General features: G+C 49.5%; 2 protein-coding genes across 2 annotated transcripts in view; one reads left to right on the plus strand and one right to left on the minus strand.

Annotated features, from left to right (window-relative positions):
* Positions 1–6,283, minus strand: part of TP53I11 (tumor protein p53 inducible protein 11) — an 18,611-nt gene extending 12,328 nt beyond the window's left edge. The window contains exon 1 of the mRNA XM_021403571.1: positions 6,127–6,283. The gene's annotated coding sequence lies outside the window, so the exon portion shown is untranslated. The remainder of the gene's footprint in view (positions 1–6,126) is intronic.
* LOC110401268 lies at positions 5,109–20,702 on the plus strand. Its single transcript, XM_021402171.1, has 5 exons — positions 5,109–5,126; positions 5,314–5,641; positions 13,758–13,908; positions 16,706–16,781; positions 20,376–20,702. Exons 1-5 carry the CDS (start codon positions 5,109–5,111, stop codon positions 20,460–20,462), a joined length of 660 nt encoding a protein of 219 aa, XP_021257846.1. The 3' UTR covers positions 20,463–20,702.

Consider the following 23,091-nt stretch of genomic DNA (forward strand, 5'->3'; position numbering starts at 1 on the left):
TGTAATAACTGCAATTTAGGAACTACTACAATGGCTACGAACATGAAACGGAAGATGAAATCAATACGGCTGTACCACTCCTGCATCCTACAAGCAGACTTGACCTGTGTTGCATGTGGATCTGCAGCCCCAGCCTGAGAACAGCTGGTTCGGAGAATCCCCAGCACCAGCAGGGTCTTTTTTGCTTCCAGTTTTGTAAAAGGGAGGGAAAAAAAAGAGAAAACACAAAGGGCTCCTCTTCTCCCATCTTCTGCCACTATCTGACCAGATGTGCAGCCTAGGCACACACAAAGAGGGGGAAAAGGGCAGACGAATACATTTGCATTAAGCAGGGAGAGTGCCTTTTGGTCTGAGCAGGACACTTTCTGAGCCCCAGACATGCAGACTCTCTCAGCACTCAGGTCTCTCTCAGCCTCATGGGACAGCAGGGGACAGGGAGCAAGCTGCCTGTGGGAGGTCAGAGAGAAGCTACCTCCTGCTCCATTCACCGCACAGGAGGCAGATGCCAGCTTTCATCTCTCAGCCCTCCCCCCAACCACCTTGGGACCATGCTCTCACTTCCTCCCAAAGCAATTCGCCAGCATTAAGCCCTGCTCATTTGCACACAATTGCAGCTCCCTGTGCACCACTCCCCAGCAGCTCAGACAGGCTCGGGAGATGCTCAGCAGAAACCCAGTGGGGACAGGCTCCCGGCACAGCACATACTTCAACTACTTGGTAGCCTACCCGAAAGTGGCAAAAATCTCCCTCTGACACCCTTCTGGTTTCTATAGCAACAGGTTAATGTTGAAGACGTTAAGATGCAGAACTCCTCAGGCTGGGCAAACAGAGAGAGCACTGATTTAGGAAAGGGAAACTTCTAAATAGCTGGCAGTGTGAGAACAGAACACGCACAGGGTTTGCTGCCTTGCCAGTCAGCAGTGCTACCCCTCTACGCAGCCCCACCTGGGCCATTTAAGCTCTCCCCCCTCCATTTGTCCATTCTTCATGGAAAAACAAAACCATTACGCAGGTTCATGCCAATCAGGCTCAGCAGGTGTAACTGCTAACATGGGATGGCTTCACCCATCTCCAGCAGAACCCACAGCCTTTTCCCACAGATGCTGCGGGAAAAAGCTCCCAGCAAGTAGCTCACACAAACCTGACTTTGCTGACTTTGGCTGCTAAGTCAGGGGAAAGCACTCTGTGCATGCACGCGTGTGTGTGTATGTGCACATGTTTGTTTATGCATGAGCTGTCAGCTCCAAATTATGCACAGATCAACAAGACACTTTGAATTCCCCAACCGTGAAGTGCGTGACATTTAATCTCAACCTTCCTTTCAGATTTCATAATGTGCACTATCAGCAATGGGCACTCAGAACAGAAGCACCCTTTAGAAAAGTTTCAACAGAAAAAGATGATAACATAAAGAACCTGCAGACTGAAAAAGAGACAACGCCTCAGACGCGAGTGTTCTCCAGCTTCCACAAGAGGCCAGCTAAGTGCTCTGCAAGGAGGACAGAGACAGTTCGTCCCTGTTGCAGGATAAACGCATTTCACAGGCAAAGAGAGTGGGGCTTGGAAGCGTGAAACATGTCATGGACTCAGAATTCTCCTCATCCTCCCATTTTTGGCTGCCTGGGAAGCAGGCAAGGGAAGCCACCTCTATAGGTGTCTACTGTGGGACAGGCTGCATCATCTTTTGGAAGGGTTCCTTCCATGGACCAAGCTACACGAGGCTTTTGGTTACTATTATATATAGGCAACACGCATGTAGGAATTCCTGATTTTAGAATTCAGCTTCTCACTACGTGTTCCAGGCAAACACTATCTCACTTCTGCCCACCTCACAGCAGAGAGTCACGCTTTGGGATTATAAAAACCTGACAACGATCTACAAGGAAAGGAGTTCCCTTCTCTTCCGCTGTGCATGGAGAAGCGATGTCCTCAGCAGACCTGCTCCTAAGTCACAGCCACAGGGGATGCACAGCAGCCCAAGGAACTAAAGCAAGATTTCTCTTTGTATAGCAGAGGGGAAGCAAAGGGGTATGCATCAGAGCACAGCATCAATAACCTTGGTGTCAGGGCGTCACTTCCAGAGACAAGGAGACCTGAGAGGTTCTCAGACTCTTGGATTAGCATCATACATCAGCACCAGTGCGCGTGTGTATACATGCATGTGTGTACATACACTGGGCAGGGCAGGGAGGAGGGTGACAGATACAATACAGGTCTCTGTTGCTCAGAAACATGCCAAATTGCAGCCAGCACTTACTGAGACTTCAGTGCTGGCACGAAAGGCAGCTTAACTTTATTCTCAGTTACCACGTCCAAGTTAAGTGCAGCCTTTGAATCCTGGCAGCCTCTTGCTTTCTGCCAAGCAAAGTTTGGGAGCTCTTATTGCTTCTTACTTCTGCAGTAACTTTTTTTCCCAAGTCACAAGCAAAATCCAGCTGATTTCAGACAGCACACGACCAGCTGTGAAAAGTCCCCGCCATCCAGCAGCCCTTCTCTGCACAGTGCTTCTGAGTTTGCATTTCCGTCTCCCTCTTTGCAGGAGGCAGCTCGTGCTTCTATCTCTTTGAATTGAACCCCAAATGAAGTGCCAGGCAGCTAAAACTGAGTGTTCAATAAAAGGATTCAGAGAGACTTAAAAATCACGGACCTTTAAAATACCATGATTCCCAAGAGAACACCCTGAATTCCCAAACTCCTCCACAGTCAACAACCCAGAATGCCATTTCTATAGCACATGGCTCCCTTAAGCTCTGTATGGCATGGCAGCATCTAACGGGGGCTGGAGCGATTTTTGGTCTCAGCAGTGAGATTCCTGAAATAAAGGCTCAAGGCTCTCCATGGCCATGAACAACCGAAGACCAGAGGTTTGCGTTTCGCTCATCAGAGGGAACCAGCACAAAAGAGCCCTTCTGCTGCCATCACGGGTTACTCAACGAATTTGCGCTCAGACAAAACCACCGGCTGAGTCACCCGCAGGGTTTCCTGAAGATTTGTGGGTTTTCCCTGTCGCTCTCCTGTTCAGATGCTGACATGGCCTCAGACTGTTTACTTTCTCAACCCAGGCAGGATACAGCTACCAATGACACAGCCACAAGCCTTTGTGTGGAGCTCTGCCTGCACCTGCTTTCCCCCTGCGCCAGGGCCCACAGTTGAAGCGCTGCCTGATTTTAATAAGAAAAGGAGGGATTTCTCTGCTGCAGGCAGCAGCAGGCAGCTGCAAAGGGGCTCTGCGCTCATCTCCCTATGAAGCACAGAATCCCTCCAAACAAACAATTGGGCTGCTGGAGGCAGCATGTCCGGCTGCTCCAGCGCACGCATCTCCGCTACATCACTCGTGCTGCTTATGGCACTCCCTAGAAGAAACCACCGGGTCACTGATTGATTCCTGGCTGCTCTCCCCGAGTTCTCTCAGTGCCTTTGACTTGGGTGATCTTAAATCAAATCCCTGACAGTAACTTCAAGGAAACTCAGCAGCCACAGCGCCTGCTACCAGCCTTTCTGCACAGGCTTCTGAGCCCACTGGGCCAATAACAGAAAATCAGCACAGGGTAAATATGGATGACAGCTTTCTGACTGCCTTCATTTGCAGCTCTGGGCATCCCTTTGGGTCCCTGTTTGCACCCTGTCAAGGGAGCTGGGTAACACAGCATACAGCCCAGCCAAGGCCTGGCAGGGGTTGCCCAGGCAAATATTGACTGTGCCGTTAAGCAGAGCGCTGGGGGCAGCACAGCCCCATGCAGCACCTGTCCTGCAGGGCCCCACACATCCCATAGCCCAGTGTTTTTCATCTGCTCTTCAGGCGCAGTGCAGCACCACAGATGGGCAGGGACTTGCCTGGGGTGGCATTAGCCCCTGCACATGGCAAAGAACCTCACAAACAGAAGAAATTGAAGAATGGAGGGCCAGAGGGTCGTTTATCATTCTCCTTCATGTCTGAACTACAAAGCAGTCTCTGGCTGTAGCTGGGTTTGTCTTTGTGAACATCTTTTAGCATCTCGAGCACGAACCCTTCAAACTCAGAGCAGACTCATGCCAGCCCATGGGCTCCAGAACAGAACTGAACTCACATTTTCCAGGAAAAGGGAAGGAACAATGCAGCAGGGAACACCTGGTGACCTCTGAGGTCCTGCTTTTGTTGGTCTGGAGAAAGTCCCAATATATTTGGGGAAAAACATTGGGTCTTTTTCTCCCAAGACGTGTTTTCACAGTCTTATGTCCAAAAAAGAAAAAACAAAACTCAGAAAGTCTTTCTATAAATAATGTCCCAATAGTGCCAAGGTTACCAGGCCATTCCCCCAGCGCGAGGACAAAATCAGAACATAAACAATCTCAGCATCTTTCTGCTGCACGTGGGCCTTCATTGCCCTATGCCAGGGAATGGCTTGAAACCCAAAACACAGCAGCAGGAGACAGACTTCCATGTCCTGGTCCCCGGGGTGCAGCCCACATTGCGAGCACTCAGGGCAAGGTGGTCTTTGTGTTGGGGCAGCATCCAAGCAGATCTCATTAGAGGTTTGGGTACGGGATGTGGCACACGCGGCAAGGAACAAACTGCCCTCCAAACAGCTCCCAGTGAGGTACGTGGCCGGCAACTGGCACAGCCCTTTTTCAGCCCAACCCTGCTGCTAACCTGGACCTCTTGAGAGCTCCAGGACAAGCAACCACCAGCTGGAGATGTTCTCCGGGCATTTTGCACTCAGTGCTCATTGGAAACAGAGAAGCATTTCCCTTTGGATCAGCTTCCAGCAGCTCCAAATGGATGGAAAGCCTCAGGCAGAGCATCTCCCTGGTTTATTCTTCTGCAGATCTAATGGACCCCCAAGGCATGTCTCTGGAGATGCTTTGCTGTCCTCTCCTCTCTGCAATAAATCCTTGCTACAGCTCTGCCAGCAGAAGGGACAAGTGTCCCTTGAGACCACACACAGACGCCATCTCTGCAGCCTTCTGCTTGGGATGAGCCACCCTCCTCTTTACACACAAGCGTACAAACAAGAACACAACTGAGAGAAATCAAACCCCACTCTCCCGCACCCAGCCCTGCTGCGGGCACTGGGATACCGCTGGCTCACAGCATCCCTCTCACACTGTGCGTGCTCAAGGGACAAGACATGGCTATGGCCAGCTGGGTACCTTTGTGCCCAGTCTCAGGAACTTGCTTATTTGCAGTTTTCACCAAGACCTACGATAACTTCCGCTGAGGGTAAGAACTCCCCTGTCTAAAGGATAACTGCTATTTATTTGTTTTAAAAAAACACTCCTCACCCACAGGCCCTGGACGTCATTACTCAGCAGACCTTGCTTTTGTACGGATAGAGTTACAGAGCAAGTTATTTATGCCAAGTCCAGAATAGCTGGTGCTCTTGCACACTCCGTAATTTCTCATGGCTCAGCTGTACCGCTGGTGGCCCTAATGTCAACACAGCTTTGGTCACCGCTGGCGCTTCCACCTCCCGGCCAGGAGGAGATGGATTACACTGCACCCACGTAACTGCTGGCAGCTCGGGCTGCCGGCCCTGCCTCTGGGGCAGCTGCTCGGGGAGCTGCGATGCTGCGTGGGTAAGGGAGGCTTGGGGGCCTCCAAGCGCCGGGCAACCGTGCCCCATCCCGCACCCCTTCGTGCCTGGCTCTGTCCTGCAGCACGGTTCGTATCTCTCCCTCCATCCCAGGCTCCACTTCCCGGGACCGAGCCCTCCCCTGCACACCTGGGCACCGCGTTCCTGCCGTGACCCCACGAGTACGCAGAGGAGGAGGTGGTGATGCGATGCGGGACCCGAGCCCTCGAGCTGCGCGGGGAGGAGCCGTCCCCAAGCCGCTGCCGGCCGAGGGACCCACGTGCGCTCCCCTCGCCGAGCGGCACACGGCCGCCGTCCCCCGCAAGGCTCAGCCGCGCCCCCGCTCTCCCCCACCATCCCCCGGCACCCAGCCCACACCTCCCGCTGCGCCAAGCACGGGCAGGCGGAGACGGCCCCATTGCCGGGGCTGTTCTCCTCCTCCTCCATCCCAGCCTGCGCAGCTCCGGGGCTCCCTCCGAGCTCCCGGACCCGGCGGGACCCGCACTCCCCACCCCCGGGACGCGGCAGCGCTCCGGTACCGGCACCGCCCCCTCCCTGCTCCGTTCTTACTCACCGCGCTACCGCGCGTCTCGGCGGTGGCGGGGGTGTCCGGCGCTGCTGCCCCATGGGCACAGCGATGCGGATCGGAGAAAGAAGCCGATCACCGGCGTCGCGCTGCCCGCAGACTGAGCCCGGCCCCCCGCGCGGCGCCGCTTTACCGCGCCCCTCGCCCGCCCCGCCCGACGGGGCGGCCCTGGCCCCGCCGCGCCCCTGGGCCGCCCCCCGCCCTCCCCCCGGCGGAGGTCACCCGTGGGCTGCGGGGAACAAAGAGCGGCGGCCGAGGGGAGGAGGCGTGGGGTGATCGTGGAGGCTGTGCGTAGCCGGGAGCCGCCAGGGAGGCTGCCGGGGTGGGGGTTTGTCCTGGCGTAGGGTTAGGTCAGAGGCTGCAGGCGTGTCCCCAACTCCTGTAATAACGCAGCGAAAGGGAGCGAGGCCCTCGGTGGTGCTGCTCAACCCGGAGGCCTGCTGCACAACTCCCTGCACGAAGCCAGACAAAGGGAATCTGGGTGCGGGGACTCCCCGTGCTTCTCCCGGTGAGCAGCAGCCAGGCTGATTCCTGCTGTTCCTCACAGTGGCTGCAGGGCAGCTCCATGCATCCCACTGTGCATCCCTCCATGCATCCCCAGCGCCCGTCCCAGCAGGGGCATGCAGGCACTTCGACAATTCAGTTAGCTCAGGCCAGGTGAGGCAGTAATGAAGGGGAGCGGCAACGTGGGAAACAGACGCCAAGCCCTGGGAACAGCTGGCACATGGAGCAGCGGCAAGTGGCTCTCTCTCTGTCCTGCTGCCACCACTTGGTTTTCTGTGCGAGGGTTTTGGGGGACGCAGCATGTTTCTCTGATCCAGTATGCCCAGCTGAACCCAGAGGAAGCGAACAGAGGCGGAATGGGGTGAGAGCCTTGTAACTCTCTCAGACCCCATGGACAAACCATAACGGGAAGCAGTCCTGAAGTGTGCAGTGCGATGAGGTCACTCCTGGCACAAGGGGTCCTTTGAGAAGCAGAAGAATCCTCTGCTGGGAACTGAGCTGAGACCTCCCAGAGGCCAAGCAATGAAGCTGCAGGAAACAGAGCATTTCTTCTGGGGAAGATCTGACATTTCGGTGGCTGGGTTTGCTGAAAACAGGGAGAAGAAAAGCGGAATTTATGTTTTCAAAAAAAAATTTCAAAATTCCCAAGCAAATGCAGTCCTGACTTGGAGCTGGTGAAACATCTCACTGTGCTAACGATAAAATTTTCAGTGTGATAATGCCAAAGCACATATACAAGAGCTGAAATAGTGTCTGTGCTCCATCTGTGCTCTATGATATTGAAGTATTGCAATGTAATACAAAAGCACACAGAACAAAATGAGACAACCATGTTTTACATTATTGAAACGAAATAACTGTGATATTGTCAAACATGGCAAGTCAAAATATGTCGTGTTCACTTTTTTAAATAGAAATTTGCATGTAAAGAAATCTCTTAGAATTTTACCAAAGCCACTGAGCAGTGTTCAGGTGATAGACATGGCTGTGGCATCGGGGTGAGCAGTTAGAAGCAAATGCCATTTTGCAGAAGTGATCCAAGCATTTGTGTCACCCCACGTCGCAAGGAGCTCCCGCAGTGTTCCTGACAGCAGCACAAACGTGGCCGTGTTGCCCTCAGACAAGATTTGAATCCATAAACTGGAGCCCGAGGCCTTCGGCGGTGATTGCTTTGTTCGACCCAACCTCCCACCCGCATGCTTCTAATTCAAAGCTCTGGGCGAAGCCTTTATCCGCACCACTGAATATGCACAGGGCACTGCCGCAGCCCCAGTGTGTCTTATGAGACCTGCTCCCACCCTGCTCCTTTTGGAAGGCAGAAATAATGACAGGGGCTCCGGGGAGACCTCATTGTGGCCTTCCAATACTTGAAGGGAGCGTATAAACAGGAGGGGGTACAACTGTTTATGTGGGTGGATAGCGATAGGACAAGGGGGAATGGTTTTAAACTGAGACAGGGGAGATTTAGGTTAGATATTAGGAGGAAGTTTTTCACTCAGAGGGTGGTGACGCACTGGAACAGGCTGCCCAAGGAGGTTGTGGGTGCCCTGTCCGTGGAGACATTCAAGGCCAGGCTGGACGTGGCTCTGGGCAGCCTGGTCTAGTGGTTGGCAACCCTGCACCCAGCAGGGAGGTTGAAACTCGATCATTGTGGTCCTTTTCAACCCAGGCCATTCTGTGATTCTATGACTGTGTCTTAATCTGTAGCTAGGCTCAGGCAAGGCCTCCTCTGGGGACGGGAAGGGGAGCAAAGAGACCTGAGGTGCGCTCAGTGTCCCCAGGCTGCTCTCTTTTGAGGGTGCTGCAATCAGATGGATCCACGTTGCAGAGAAAAGCTGCTGAGAAAGTGGTAGTTTCTGATATGTGAGAAGTGGGGAGGCCTAGAAAGAAGAAAAAGTAGGTTCCAGATTGTCAGAGCTTGCTGTACTTTCTGTCCTTTTTTCAAGGAAATCTCAAAAACTGATATTTCAGGCCAACAAAGCATTTTGATTCAGGGCATTCAGAGTGTTGCATGTGAACCTCTGTATTTAAATGATTTTATGTATACCCAATTAAGCAGAAGAATTAGGTGCCACTTGGATGAAAACATAACAATCTCTTCTAATTTTACTCGAAGCATCATAAGACCTCCTCAGTGTTTTTGCTGAACAGTGTTTTTCAGGGGAAAAAACCTCAAAAATCCCAAGTCAGTCAGCTATTCCAAGGGTGTCACCCATGGTCTCAAAGTATCCCTGTGAGTGGGGATCACTGGCAGGGGCTCACCAGCTGCAGGGAGCTTCGTTGTCCCAGCAGGATGGGCACAAGCTCCATCAGCTGTAAGGAGACTACGTCAAGAATGTTTTCCCTCTGTTCCTTGCCCCTTCAAGCAGCCTCCCACGCCCCTCTGGACTGTCATCCTTGTTTTCAAAATTTGGCCATGCTTTTTCACTGCTGCCTTATAGCTGCTTTTGGCTCTGCTTACTCACCCCATCAGCTCTGAGCAGCCATGAGAGTCCTCATTGCAGCCCTTTTATGCTCTGTATCTGATTGTCTTGTTGTCCCTGCAGCACACTGAGATCTTGCTGACTTCAATTTTCACCCTTTAGATCGTCATTTTCTGACACTAGAAAATATTTCCTATGGTTTCCTTTGAAAGATGCTTCAGAAAACACACTGCGTGGTACATCTGTAAGGTGTAAGATCAGAGGAGATGATTAAATTCTCCAGTCTAAACTCTCATATCCGTCACAGCTTCTTGCCTTTCCTCTGGTTAGAGCTGCACCAAATGTGAGAACATGTGCTTCTCCCAGGGCAGGCAGGCTTCAGGGCAGGAGCCATCCCACTGCCCATGTCCCATTGCAGCAGCTCGAAGGCCACAGCATGTCTGCAGTTGTCAGCCACCTCCACCTGGGGGTGGAAACCTGGTGGGATGGGGGATCAAGTGCCTCTCCCATTTCAGTGGTTGACCAGCATTGTGGAAAAGTGCCTGATTTCTCCTTAGAGTTTGCTTGGCCTCCTCCTTTGGCTGTTAGTGGTTGCTGGCTGAAAGAATGTTGCGTGCCTGGAAGCAAGAGGTAATGTGCTCCTCTCATTAGTGCTGGAGCAAATGTGCAGAGGTGCTGTGTTGGGTGGGATAGGAAGTCGTGGCACCTCAGAGTTACTCCATCTGTGTTTCCTCTCTGGACACCTGGTTTGGCCTTCACAGGGGGCTGCTCTAGGAGCATACATACGTTAACACGAGGTCATGAGATCTCCTGTAAATAGTTGAGGCAGCGCAGGATCACCCCCTGAGTTAACACGCTGCCTTTCTCCTGAGCACCCCACGTAGGGCAACTCTCTTGGTGGTCCTCAAACAGAGTCAACAGTCCGTGTATAGGACATCAGAGAGGGACAAACCTTGTGGGCTGAGCAGGAATCCTGGTGGGATGTCCCCCGACACCTTACGTGACTGCATGCAGCGCTTGCAGCACTGTGCCCCTCTCTGCATGCATGACAAGGCCTTTGTAATTAATTTATAGGAGCTGTACAACCAGCCATGCTTGCACAGCGAACTGCGGATTAAATCTAACATCAAAGAGCGACTGTGAGGCTTCTTGGCATATATAGGCCATCACTTTTAATGGCTCAGCCATCTCTGCAGTTAACTGCTTCAGACCCCAGACTCTGGCTATGGGCTGAGTGTTTCAGCAGGAGCATGGACAGTGTGTCACACCCCACTGTTTGGGATGTTTTGCCTTTATACATGTATTTATTTCCAATGCATCTGTGCTCTAGTTTGTAACTTAGAGCACTTAGAGCTTAGAGTTGATGTGTAGGTGCTGGACCATATCAAGAAGAAAAGGCACCGACACCATCTATGGTTGTTGGCATGCCTTGAAATCAATCTGTATACAGCCCAGCAGCAGCACCGAGGGGAAAGCTTCATTGCAATTTGGAGCTGTGTATTTATTTAGTCTTAAGTTCATTATTGTCATATGGAAGCAGAGAGATGAAAGAAATTCTCAGAGCAGGGGAAAGAACAGGATTTCTTCCCTGCATTTATGAAAATAAGCATGAGATCAGATTGCTTCCTGCTTGGTAAAAAAAATCTGCCTTATCACAAAGTGGATGAGGAAGAAAACAGTGGGTATCAACTGTAACCTGTTCCTCCAGGAACCATAGCACTGGAGCAGAGGGAGAGTAGGCACAGGGGAACATCTATGCTGAGTCCTCCAGCTTTCCTCTCTGGTATCTCAGTCGCCTTGCTGATAGGACTTTACTAGCATCTTAATCTGCATGGAAGGCATGGGAGACCCATTACTGAGTCTTTAATAATGTAGAAAACCCATGAGGCTGGGCAAGGAGGGAGGTGCTGCGTTATGCTCAGGTGCTGACCTATTTGGACATGCCTGCATTTATCCTGAAGCACTTGGCAGCCGATGGTTGGATACTGAGGACACCTCTCCCTCAGAGAGCAGTGCCTTGGTGACACTCTAGGGGATGGAAACATTCCAGCGCCTGCTAGCTATGCAAATATAATGCTTGGCACCTTTACGTGTATACTTTTAATGCCACAAATGCGTTTGCCAACTCCCATATTTTCCAGCATGTTGAGCTCTGCTCTCTGTATATTTTGCCAATCTACTACACGTGTTTTCAGTCCCATTAGGGTAAATAGAAGGCTTCCTCCAGCTGGCCTCCTCTTGCTTCTGGGCAGCCAGGCGGCCACCCTCACACAGAAGGGGAGCCAGCCCCCAGTGCTGCCATCACAAAGTCTGGGGAGTGAGGGGAAATGGGCCCTTAATGGTGGGCTTTGCAGTTAGGGCTAGGTGTGGGGAGGAGGGAGCTGAAGCCAGGCTGGCAGGAGGCACTGCACAGACCCTGCGGTGTGAGAGATGCAGACTTGGTCCTCTTCCTGCCCGCTGCCCATCTCAGCTGCAGGGATGTGCCCACACCCCAGAGGGTGAGCAGAGGGTGACCTCTGTCCATGCTTTCTCCTAAAACTGCAATTATATTTTTCCATTCTTTGGAAAAATATAATTTCTCTGGGTCACATGAAATTAAGTAGGGCCAGGTAGTCAAGGAGACAAATGGCATAAAATTAAAACAAACACTGCTAGGGAGATGAAACCTGCTTTATGGGGAATACTGGGAATACTGAGAGGAAACACAATTAGCAGGTACAGCTCCACTTTGGTGGAAAGGACATGAGGGAAAGATTGTGACGCCTGTAATTGCCCAAACTTGCTTGTCACAGGAGCGAGCTCCAGCTTGTGTTTGGAAGTGGATCTATAAAGGCTGTGTACTCTCAAATGATATAGAAGTGGGAACCAATTATCACTCAGCAGCTTTCCTAGGTTCACGTCTGACAAATCTCACTCATTTTAATAAGGAAAATCTTTATGGGGAAGGGTGACAAACCCCACAATGTTCACACACTTCACTCCTGAAACCCGAAGTGATTTGCCCTGCTAACTTCGACTCGGGTTTGTGGAAGTTTGTTAGTTATGTGCCCAGGGACTCGAGCCCCTTGCCAGGTCCACCTGTATCTTTCTAATTCTTTTACTATGTAAGGTGATCTTCTGAGTGTGTCTTTACCCGCTCTGCCTTAGGGCAGAGCACTTTTTGATGTGCTCTCTCCTGTGGGCATAAGCATAGCAAGCCCTTGTCTTGAGGTGTCAGCTGTGAGCATAAGAGGGTTAGGGACATTTGTACAACCACTAGTCCCTCAAGGAAGCTAACACCAGGCGGAGGCAGGACCCAGCAGCAGCTGGGGATGCTAGAACTGGCAGCTCCTGCAGCACATCCCTGATCCAGGCAGAGGATGCGGCGGGTATGGCAGGACACGTGTGACTCCCAGAGTGCTGCCTACAATTTTGTAATTTTGGTTTCTCCTCCTCTTTTATTGGATTTTAATGTTACCTGCAAATGTCCTGTTAGATGAACACGTGCCAACGAACAACCGCTCTGACGGTAAAAGACCTTAGTGTGACTGTCCAGAAAAACCCGTAGGTGCTCTGTAGGAGAGCAATTGCCTGGGTTATAACAACCAGCTGTCATCACAGTATTTTAAGCTAAGGCAATGTATACACGAAGGTGAAGGATGTGTGCTTTGGAACAGCTTGGCAGCCTTAAGCCCCACAGTGATGCAACGTGCCTGGCGCCAGGCTGCACAGCTGCTGGCTGCCCACCTCCTGTGCCAACAGCCGAGTCCCCACACCGGGCCATGGGGCTGCGCAAGGCAGGCAGCCGGCGACAGGGCACGGCAGCAGCTGGGCTCGTTTCAGTGCTCCTGAAACTGAAGAAACCATCACTTATAGCAAATCCCAGAAAATGGGTGCATCTGGTCCTGGGAAGGTTCCAGGATGCTTACTGGCAGAAAAGAAGAAAAAGACTGTTTTTCCTCAAAACAGTAGAGAGAAGTGGGAGTCAGGGAGGAAAATAAAGACCAGCTTGAATTCCAGAGGGCCCTTGACTTTTAGAAATAACGTAGGTTGCATCTGTGTTTTTTTTCCTGTTATACAAGAGAAACCAATTTAATTCCACTTGTAGTGAAGCATAAGATTAGATGGGACTAAATATGTGTGTAGGTTGTTTATTAGCAAATGGAAGAGAGCAGTGAAGGAAAACAAACAAGCTTGTTTCAGGGAGGCTTTTGTCACTGTGTTACTGGTCATAGGAGCCCCAGGGGACAGCAGGCACATTTCTAGTTGGACTTGGGCAGACACATTCAGTTGGGGCAGATCCTTGCTCCAGAGTAGGAGAACTGCAAACCTCCACTCCATTGAAAAAACTCGCCGTTTCACCTAGTGATGGCAACCCCTGAGCTGTTTGCGAGTATTGGTCCTTTTGAGAGCTAGTCTCTCTATGGTTAGTGGGTGCACCCAAAGCACCAGGAGGCAGCTCCATGATCACTCACCTGGATATAAAGGCAGTTTCTGTAAATCCTGAGTGGTCCCTACAGCTGGAAGGGCTTTTGTATCATCTAATCTGAGCCTCTTATGCTGCAACTGAAACCTCTTATGCCTTGTGCTAGACACAGTAAACAAAGAAAATGATTTATTGCTCTTCCTGCTGTTCAAATTCTCAGGGCTGTTTTCATCCTCTCTTCTGGAGTAAATAGCCCCAATTCCAACCTCATGGCTTATGTTTTCCAGATCTTGTACGACTCCTCTGGATTCTGCCTCTTCGGTCCTCACCTTTCTGGAGCAGCAATGACCAAAGCTGGAAGCAGTACCAATGGGAAGGCTTTTCTTGGCCAAAGCAGATTCACTTTGTTTGGTTTACCAACTGTGTTCATATATGCCAGTAAGATTTTGACTTTTTTTTCCATCAAAAGGTAACTACATTATAAAGCCTGCAGGTGTGATCCTTTATAAGCTCTTCTGCTTCCAGCAAACCCACTACCCATCCAGACATCTCCATTCTGTATTTAAGAATTTGTTTATTTCTTCCTAGGTATACCACTTTGTACTTGTCTTTATTGAAGTGCCTCCTATTATTTTCAAACAATGTCTTCATCTCATCGAGACCATTTTGAATTCTAATCTTATCAAGTGTGCCTGCAGTCTCTCCTAGATTAATGCCACCTGAAAATTTAACGTGTGTTCTCATTCCATCATCTAAGTCATTAATGAAAAGATTGAATAACATCTGCTACAAGAAAGATCACTGCAAAATCTCAGCTGATGAATCACTTCAACCTGACAACTGACCAGCTTTAACCTGTCTTTATACCTAGTCTATAGAAGCTCCCTTTGGGCCATTCTTCTCTAACTTGTTTATGAGTTTGGCATATAAGACCAGTGTCATAAACTTTGCTGAAGACACATGACATTGACTGCTCCATTGACGTCCACAAAGCCTATTACCCTGTCAAGGAGGAAATTGGGTTGTGCTGATGTGATTTATTCTTGACATATTCCTATTAACTTCAACTTTTCTCAGTTTTATCATTGATATTTAAAAAAAAAAAAAGTTTGATTATTTATTTCATGATTTTTTTCCTAGAAATTGAAGTTCAGCTCATAGCTCAATAATTCTCTGAAAGCCAACAATTTATTTGAATTGAAGGCTTTCTCTCTGCCTGGGGGCCATTTTGCAAAACCTGTCCGCGGTGGCCATTATCTTTGGGGAGTAGCTTCATGTCGATGTTTCCTTTGGGCTTTTCAAAAATCTCCCATCTATCTGCACAAAAGACTAAGAAATCCAGTGAGGATGCTGTTCCTGTACTGTCTTTCTACTCACCTTCTTGGTATGCCAGATAGGAGGACTTCTCCCCTCAGCCAAAGCACTAATTAGTGCCCATAGCTGCCAGAGGAACATGGAGGCACTGCTGAAAGCCTGATGGGTTCCTCTCCTACCATGCTGGGCTACCAATGTGAATGCTGTGCCTCCTCAGGCTGGCCAGCTGCTTTGGGCTCAGCAAGACTCCATGGGGCTGGTTGTAGAGCAACCTGCTTCTCGTCAGCTTCTGCTGAAGAGAGCTCTGTGGCTGAGAATTAGCAATAGGCGATGCCATCCAAGTCTTTCAGAGGGACAATGGGAGAGGAATCAAAGGCTCTGTGATACTGCTAAGTATTATGATGCTAATTTTTCATATAAAGGATCAGAAGCTACGGGCCTTGTAAAAGGGGCTCTCTCTGCTCTCTCTCACCCCACTCCCTTTATGCGGCATTTTAACCAGCGGAACTTGTGTGGGAGCACTGGGGATCTTCTCTCTGCCTATTCTGGCAGAGGACTTCCCTATCCATGGCCATTCCCTCCCCTTGCGTTCTTCCTTTGTCAGCCACTCAGGTGACATCTCTCTGCTCCTGCTATTACCTGGTCCTGTGGCTGGGGCAGCAGCACCTGGCCCAGCTCATCCCAGGGACACCTGTCCAGGAACACCATGCCATCACTTCCTGCGCCTGGCTGTCACCCACATGTCTCTAAATCAAGTGTGGCATGGGAACAGAGGGACAGTGAGGAATGCAAGCAGACAAGCCCGCTGGAGAAGTTTAAATATCTCCCAGGGAATCAGCCCCCTGTGCATGTGTATCCATCTGAGGCCTCTTCATGGACGTGCCCTGTGGAAGCTGGGTTAGTGAGGCTGTGCACAATGCCTTTATGAGCCAGCACCATTAGGGCACAGGCAGCTGAGCTGCTGGTTTAGGCCTGAAAGTCCCTGGCATATGGGGAGGCTGGCCTCTATTTAACCCTTACCCAGCTGGTATTCATGCTGAAAGGGGTGCACTTGCCATTACTGCTGGGGAGAAATGGATTCTCTGCACTTAGCTGCAGCCCTATTAAGCTGCTCTGAATAGGATACACTAAAAGATCCTAAATTAATTCAGGCAGCAGTCTCTGTATGAAAAGTTCAGCTAATGAGGGTGGGCGCCGTGTCCAGGGGGTGGGAGGAGGACGAGCAGTGCCCCGCACAACGCTGCTTGCTGTCATATCCTGCACAGACGGGATTTGTATTTATTTTTCTCCTTTTTCTTTTGGGGATGAGAAAAAGGAGGAGAAAATAACTCCTTTTCTACCCCCGAACTGGAAATGAATGATGCAGCTGTGCAAGCAGCGCCCGCCCTGATTTGTCTGAGCAAGGCCCCAGCGACGTGAGGGGAGGCTCCCAGCCGCTGGCAAATTGTATTACAGGGAAAGAAAGCCTCCAGCCTCCCTTGTTTGATGCCAGCTTGTTCATGGAGCAGCATTAGCCCTGCTGCCTGCTGCTTTGTTGGCTGGTGGGGAGGAGGCCCAGGCAGTCTCCCCAGTGGGGTGGCGGAGGCCTCATCACGGCCCTGCCTCACGCGGGTCAGGGGTCGCCCGCGGCCTCCCAACAGCCCCGACAACTCCACATCTGCTGTGTGGTGATGTTAACGCAGCCCCTGCGTGCCCTACATTTGTAATTAGTCTCCCTGGGGGATGGGGAGTGGGGCAGCTGAAAGGGGAAGAAGATCCATTACAGGCAGTGCCAGGGTGGGGGGCTTCTTTCCTTTGCTGACCAAGCTGGTGAGCTTCCCCCAGAATCTGGCACTTAAATCTTCATTTTGATTTTCTCTTGTTAGCTGAGCTATGGAGATCATTTGTCTCATGACGCTTCCCACTCTATCTTTGTGCTAAGACAGGGTAAGAGATGGATTGCTTCATCAGGTGATTCGGGAGGCACTGGCGTTTCTGCAGAGGAAAGTGTGAGCAAGGTGAGTGTTTGTGATGAGCAGGCAGCTGCTGTGAGCTGCAGGTGCGGAGGGGTGTGCCAGCCCCTGTTACCCTGTGCTGGAGAAGAGCTTCCACCTCCTACATCCCAGAAAATGCAAGAGCTGGACAAGAAGGGTTAAAGCCGAGCTGAAAATAGTAACTACAAAAGTGCTTACAAATGAAAATAAATGAGGATATTCTGTAGTTTAACAAATGAATAAGAGCATTGAGAAGTAAGATATAGAAAGGCATGCATTATGGAAATAAACAGAATGAGTCAGGGTTAAAAATAGGTAAATATTGAGAGCATGGAATGTTTAACATGTACAAATTATAAGAGCAGGAAAGGATCCAGACCTAAGCAATGAAATAAGAGTATGTTAGGGAACAGCAAGTCTCCTTCCCCCCGATTAAGGTTTAGTGAGAGGGTGTGGATAGGACACTGAATGGCTGGGAAACACAGAAGCAGTGATGGATTGGGCGTATTTGGAATTGAACTTAATTGTTACTTGAATTAATAGACTGCATCCAACCTTTAGGTCACACCCTGATGCTTTTGCTTTCCATTTTCCTCCCCTCAGAGAGCAGTTGCACAGGTCGGTGTAAGGGTGATAGTTTGCAAATCTGGAGGCAGGCTCTGTGCTGCATTCCCCTGTCCTGCATCGCTTCTGCTCAGTGCCCTCTGGCTCGTCTGCTCTGCGAGCTGCTCAGAGCTCTGCCACTCATCTGTGCACATTCTGAGCTGCCACCAGAACACAAATCATAGGAATTACTGGTTGGAGATGGCAAACTTGTCCTCTGCGAGAGTTAACATTTCTTCTTGGATTCGGGGGATGCAATTACAGAGCTACGTGCATTGAGGAGGGCTGGTGGTTCATGTTGGAAATGGGGCAAACCATAATAACAGGACTTCAAGAAAATTGCTCTGTTTTTTGATTTATGAAAGTGAGAACATCATTCCTAATCTGTTACTCACTTTAGGGATCCTGAGGCTTTTATCGTATTCTGTAGTGTCTTTGAGGAATTAAAGAGGTTTTCCAATATATTAAAGATTATTCTCCTTCTTTAAATAGAATTGAAAAATAAATAAAATCCAGCTGCTCTCACCAGAAACAAGGCACATGATGAGATGGTCTCTGCTGCTATTTATGTGCACCAATCCTGACTGAGGGGGAGCACATACAGCACCTGGTAGGAGAGGCTGTGGTACATCTGTCTCTCTTCATTACTGATCCTGTGGACAAAAGTATGCTGCCATTAACCTCTACAGTCTCACAGCCTCCAGCTCATGGACTGCCTTCAGAGAGGAGATTTGTTGCGGAACGACCAGCTCTCCTGGGGACTCAGGCACGTGAGTGCCCTCTCTTTCTCAGCCTAGAGTATACAGCACGTTAGGGCCATTGCCTGGCATGGTGCTGGATCACCACAGAGGGACCCAGTAGTTCTCCAGCAGGAGATGAGATGAATTCTCTGACAGAAATGATATGGGAGGTTTCTTGGACAGAAGAATCCCTGCTGTGAACTCGTTTGGTCAGAGGCTATCGTGTATTTTCATGTGAGTTCCAGGCATGGTGCCAGACTGGGTGTCACCACCCACCAACTGAGCAATGCTCTAAGGTGCTGGAGGTACCAGGTCCCCAGTAGCACCAAGTGCTTTGATAGCCACAGTCCTTCAGGGCCAACAAGTGCATCTAAACCATCTTTTGAAAAAGTGAAATTCCTGCACATCTTTTGGTTCCTTTCTCAGTTCCCTTTTGATGGCATGAAGGCATCATTGCAGGGGCCTGTCACATCATTGCTCTTTTTTATTCTAAGGGAATTTATACAGTGAAGTAGGATCTGCATGTGAAGTTATTCATCTGCTCTTTCATCTTGCGGCAGTCATCTGTGGTCACAACCTTGTGTGGCACCACAGCTGGTGGCTGCTTTGTCCCAAAACAGAGAAGTGCAGTGCTGAGCTGGAGACTTAGCAGTGGGAAGAGCTGAGCGCTATAGAAACGTGCGTCCAGACTTGAGATAAATATTGCTATTCATAAAACCAGCATATCCTGAGCTGTAACATGGAACATTGACCTGGGAAGCCACCCTGTGCAGGTGCTGTCTGCAGTGATTCCTCGTCACCCTGCAGACATGGATGCATGTGGCCATGAGCACACCAACCAGCCCAGGCAGGGCATCGTGCCCAGCCCTGCATTTCTCCTGAAGCCACCACTCCTGTCACTTCCCCAACAACACCTGCCCAGAGCCTGTGACAAGACAGCCAGCCTTGGAACCAGGGGTACAGATGAATCAGGTTTTTTCAGACATGCAAGTCTGAAATCAGGATGATCTTGTATCCTACGTGCAGCTGTGAGCAAGAGTTTGGGGAGGGAGAGGAGCACCCACTGCGGGAGTCACTCCTACAGCTGGGAAAAGCCAGCAAGTCTTTTCAGAGAGGTTTCATTTGCAAACCCAGATCTAAATCATGCCACATGTATTGATTTCTATTATTTCTGAAGATATCAGAGCATGCCAATTAATTTCAGTGTGCTGGGCTTTTTTCTGGAGGCAGGTAAAACTGGGAAGCTCTGACAAGCTGCCCTTTGAGGTGTCATTCTACCTGCGGCAGCACATTGTATCTGGATAGCACCACGTAAACACCGCTGAGTCAAACCAGGGATTGTATTTGGTCTCTGACAAGTCTGTCTCATTTTCTAACTTTGTGACATGAGCTGTGCTGATGCACAAGTGGGAAGCAAATATGGTGAATATATAAACAAAATAGGCAATATGAGTCAGAACCAGCATTCAGTCCCTGGAAAGATGCCACATTTTCTCAGGATTATGCTGTGAAGATCAGCAAGTTTTGCTGGATCATGTGCTGAGGTTAGACCTAGAAAAGAAGAGCTGGAGTCTTGCACAACATTGGTCAAAAGAGCAGAAGGCACAGGCCATCACAGTCACTAGAAAAAGGCTCTGCCATGTGTACAGATTGAAGGACAAGAAATACATCACCTTCTCAAAATTTAATAATGACTTTTTCTTCTTCCTCCCACAAAATGCCCTTTGTGGGACATGCAATCACGAGTCACACTAATTGGCTTTGTCTCAAGGACAAAGATTTCCTTTCTGGATTCAATCAGCAAATATACTTCTGCATCTGCCTCTCTAATTTGGACAAGCAACCCTCCCCTTGTCTCCACTTATCAAAGCTGTAAGTTCTTCCATATAGCCTTGAGGTTTTTAACAGCTTTTAGAGGCTCTTTCTTCATCAGGAGAAATAACATCACAGGGTATTTAAATTAATTGGAGATAATAAACCAGCAAGAGCTGAGGCTGGACTCCTCGTTGGTCTTCAGCATGGTTAATGACCAGCCACTATCCTTCTTCATGCCTGCAGGAAGGATGTTGTGGTGTCTGGAAACTGGCACACCAGGGCCCTGACTTCATAGTGTTGAGAGCATCTTTGGGAAGTCAATCTCATTTTCTTGGTTTCCTATTGCATTTTGCATTTGAAACTTCTGAATCATGTTACTAGCTGGCCAGTTCTTCTCTCTGACATTTCCTTTTTCTTGATTTAAAAAACAATCTTTGATTTTTTCTTTTTTTTTTTTCAGGAAGAAGTCCTCCCTTGGCAGCTGTTACTATTGCAAGATCTACTGAGTAACAATCTTTTAGCTAAAGAACTGATCAGGACTGGCTAACTGATGCTGTTGCTGTAGGCCTGCATACATAATGTTTGCCACACCCTCACCCTCTTGAATGAGTACAGTTAGAACTGCACAGGCTTTGCATTAGTAACTGCATGTGAATCCAAATTTAATTTAGAGAAAGCTGATTTCAGCCTTTTCCCTTGTTCTGTCATTACTGTCAGTCCTGATCTGTAATTTGCACAGGGCATCATTTCAGGCGTCTCTTCAATAAATGTGATCATTTTCTGTTAATGTGTTTGTTCCATATGATATAAAGCCAAAATCTGCTATTAGACATAGACCACCAAGCTGAGTGGGTCAAAGACCTGTACAGGAACACAGTCAAAACGGTTGCAGACGATAACGAGCACATCCAAATCCTAAGGCAGCTATCAAACGTGATGCTTGGAAGCAGGAGCATTTTGCCCCCTCTTTGGCTTGAGAAATGTGACCAAAGGCAAAAAGGCATTTGAACCACAGGCTGCAGCACACTCCTGTGCCAAGAGATCCCTCCGGCTTCCTGGCTTCAGGACAGCTCATATCACCCAGAGCCAGGAGGGGAGAAAGCAAAACTCAGCATTGCCTCTCATTTTGTTGCCTCTGTGAATCTCACAAAGCCCATTTCAAGGGGCGCTCTGGGATCTCTTACCCATCACTGCAGCCCTGGAGACGCTGCTGGACTTTATTGCAGAAGGCTCTTAGCAGACCCATTGACTGCATCCCCCAGCTTAGCATGTAGTCCTTTCATACTGTTCTTTTATTACTTTAAGGCTGTTCCTGTCTCTCCAGGGAACAGTGCTTCTTTGATATGAAATTGATAGCAGTGACAGCTATGATTATCATCCTCTCTTCTTTTGATAATTTATATTACTTCAGTGTTTATTCACCTGTCATGGCTTACTGATAGAGAATTCACCTCCATGTTGAGTCTGCCTTCAGTCCTTCTCCGCGATCGTCACAATCTGTCTCAAGCCAGGTTTGAAAAGTAGAATGTTAGCTGAAATGGGATTTTTGAATACTCCTTTAAAATCACTGTTGTTGTATTATTACACAGAATAAATAAGAAGGAAAAAAAAAACACTCAAACCCAGAGCTAGTGCAATTCCTCCGGTAGGTGGAATCTGAAAGCTAAGCAATGAGAGTAATTAACACAGATGTCACAGGCAAAAGTCAGGTTTGCTTTGCCTAGCTTAGCCCTACAGTGCAAAGGGTTCAAACCAGATATTCTTCTGGAGTTAAGCTGGAGGGACCTCTGTATGCCCTGCAGAGCACAGCCCAGTGCAATGAGCGGGGTGGGGCTGCTGCAGACGAGAGTGCTCTGTGATCCTGTTCCTCTATTTTTGTCTTTCTTCACAAAAATGCACCACAAATTAAATCAAAAAATGCCAAGAAGGGCAAAGAGAAAAATGCCTAGGCAACAAGGATTGAGGAGAGACTTGAGAAGGAGAAGAGGAAGCCAGACCTGTGAAATCTGAGTCGTGCATCTTAGAGTGATTTCGAGGGGTTGGGGGAGAGACTTGTTGGGAGATCATAAACACTTCACAACACTAGCCGTGAGGGAGGGAATTAATCACACCCACGTAAGACAATAAAACAACAGAAAGAGCTGGTGCCGAGGAAGGAAAATTATGAGCAACCTTTGCTCCAAGAGTAGCTGAGACCTGGAGGCCAGGGCAGAAATTTGGGATGCCAACACTACCACACTCCTGCTTGCATCCCTCCTTCCCTGCTGCCTCTGTTCTTGCAGAGGGCTGCTGCAGGCTAAGTCCTGTTTCTGCAGGATGACAAACTGCAGGGCGGCTTTTCAAGGAAATGGATGGGAAAGACAAACAAAGCAAGGAACCATCCTCTGAGGGGACATCCATTTTGCAGCTGTCTACCACCAGACGTAGACTCCCCAGGAGCAGGACAGCATGATGGGGTCTGTCTGCCCCACCTGGCAGAAACAGGGGCACAGTGCTGCTGGCAGCCCTGCTTGCATCGGTGGCTCCAGCACTGCCTCGGAGCTGTCAGCGTGGGGACAGCCTCGCTGTAATTGCATCCTGCACTGCAGGGAAGGCTGCTTCCCTCACAGTAAAGCTGCGTGCAGCCGAGGGCAGGCAGCATAAAGAGATTATCTGCCTACAGAGTTAACAGACCTCTCACACAGTCTCAGCAGGTGAGTTTATCTGCCCGCATTTACACCATCCAAACAGCTCAGTGGTGCTCCCCAGGACATGTCCTGGCACTCTGCCTGGAGAAGCCCCGTCTGGGCATCAGTCACTGCCACTGCCACATGGGGAATCACCTTGGTCTGAGAGGCTTTCGGCCATGGCAAAGCCAGTGGCAGCCTGAGCAATTCTTCTGTTCTCTTTGTAAAAAGAACATGCCACAGCATCTGGGATGCAAATAAACCCTACCTTCCTCTAATTAACACTTCATGCAAGACTCCAGAGCATTTGCAGGCTGTAAAACAAATACCCAAAGCTGATTTTCTCCAACAGTTTGGAGACAGAACTCTTTCCAGAACATCAGCCTGAGCCACACTGCAAAGGAGACATGGATATTGCAGTGAATCTGTCTTATCATGACGCGTTTGTGTCCTCCCAAGTGCATCCACTTTCTGTTACTGCAGAAAAATTGTAACACATTCTAATAATGC

The sequence above is a fragment of the Numida meleagris genome, chromosome 6 (assembly GCF_002078875.1).
Source record: "Numida meleagris isolate 19003 breed g44 Domestic line chromosome 6, NumMel1.0, whole genome shotgun sequence".
NCBI lineage: Eukaryota > Metazoa > Chordata > Aves > Galliformes > Numididae > Numida > Numida meleagris.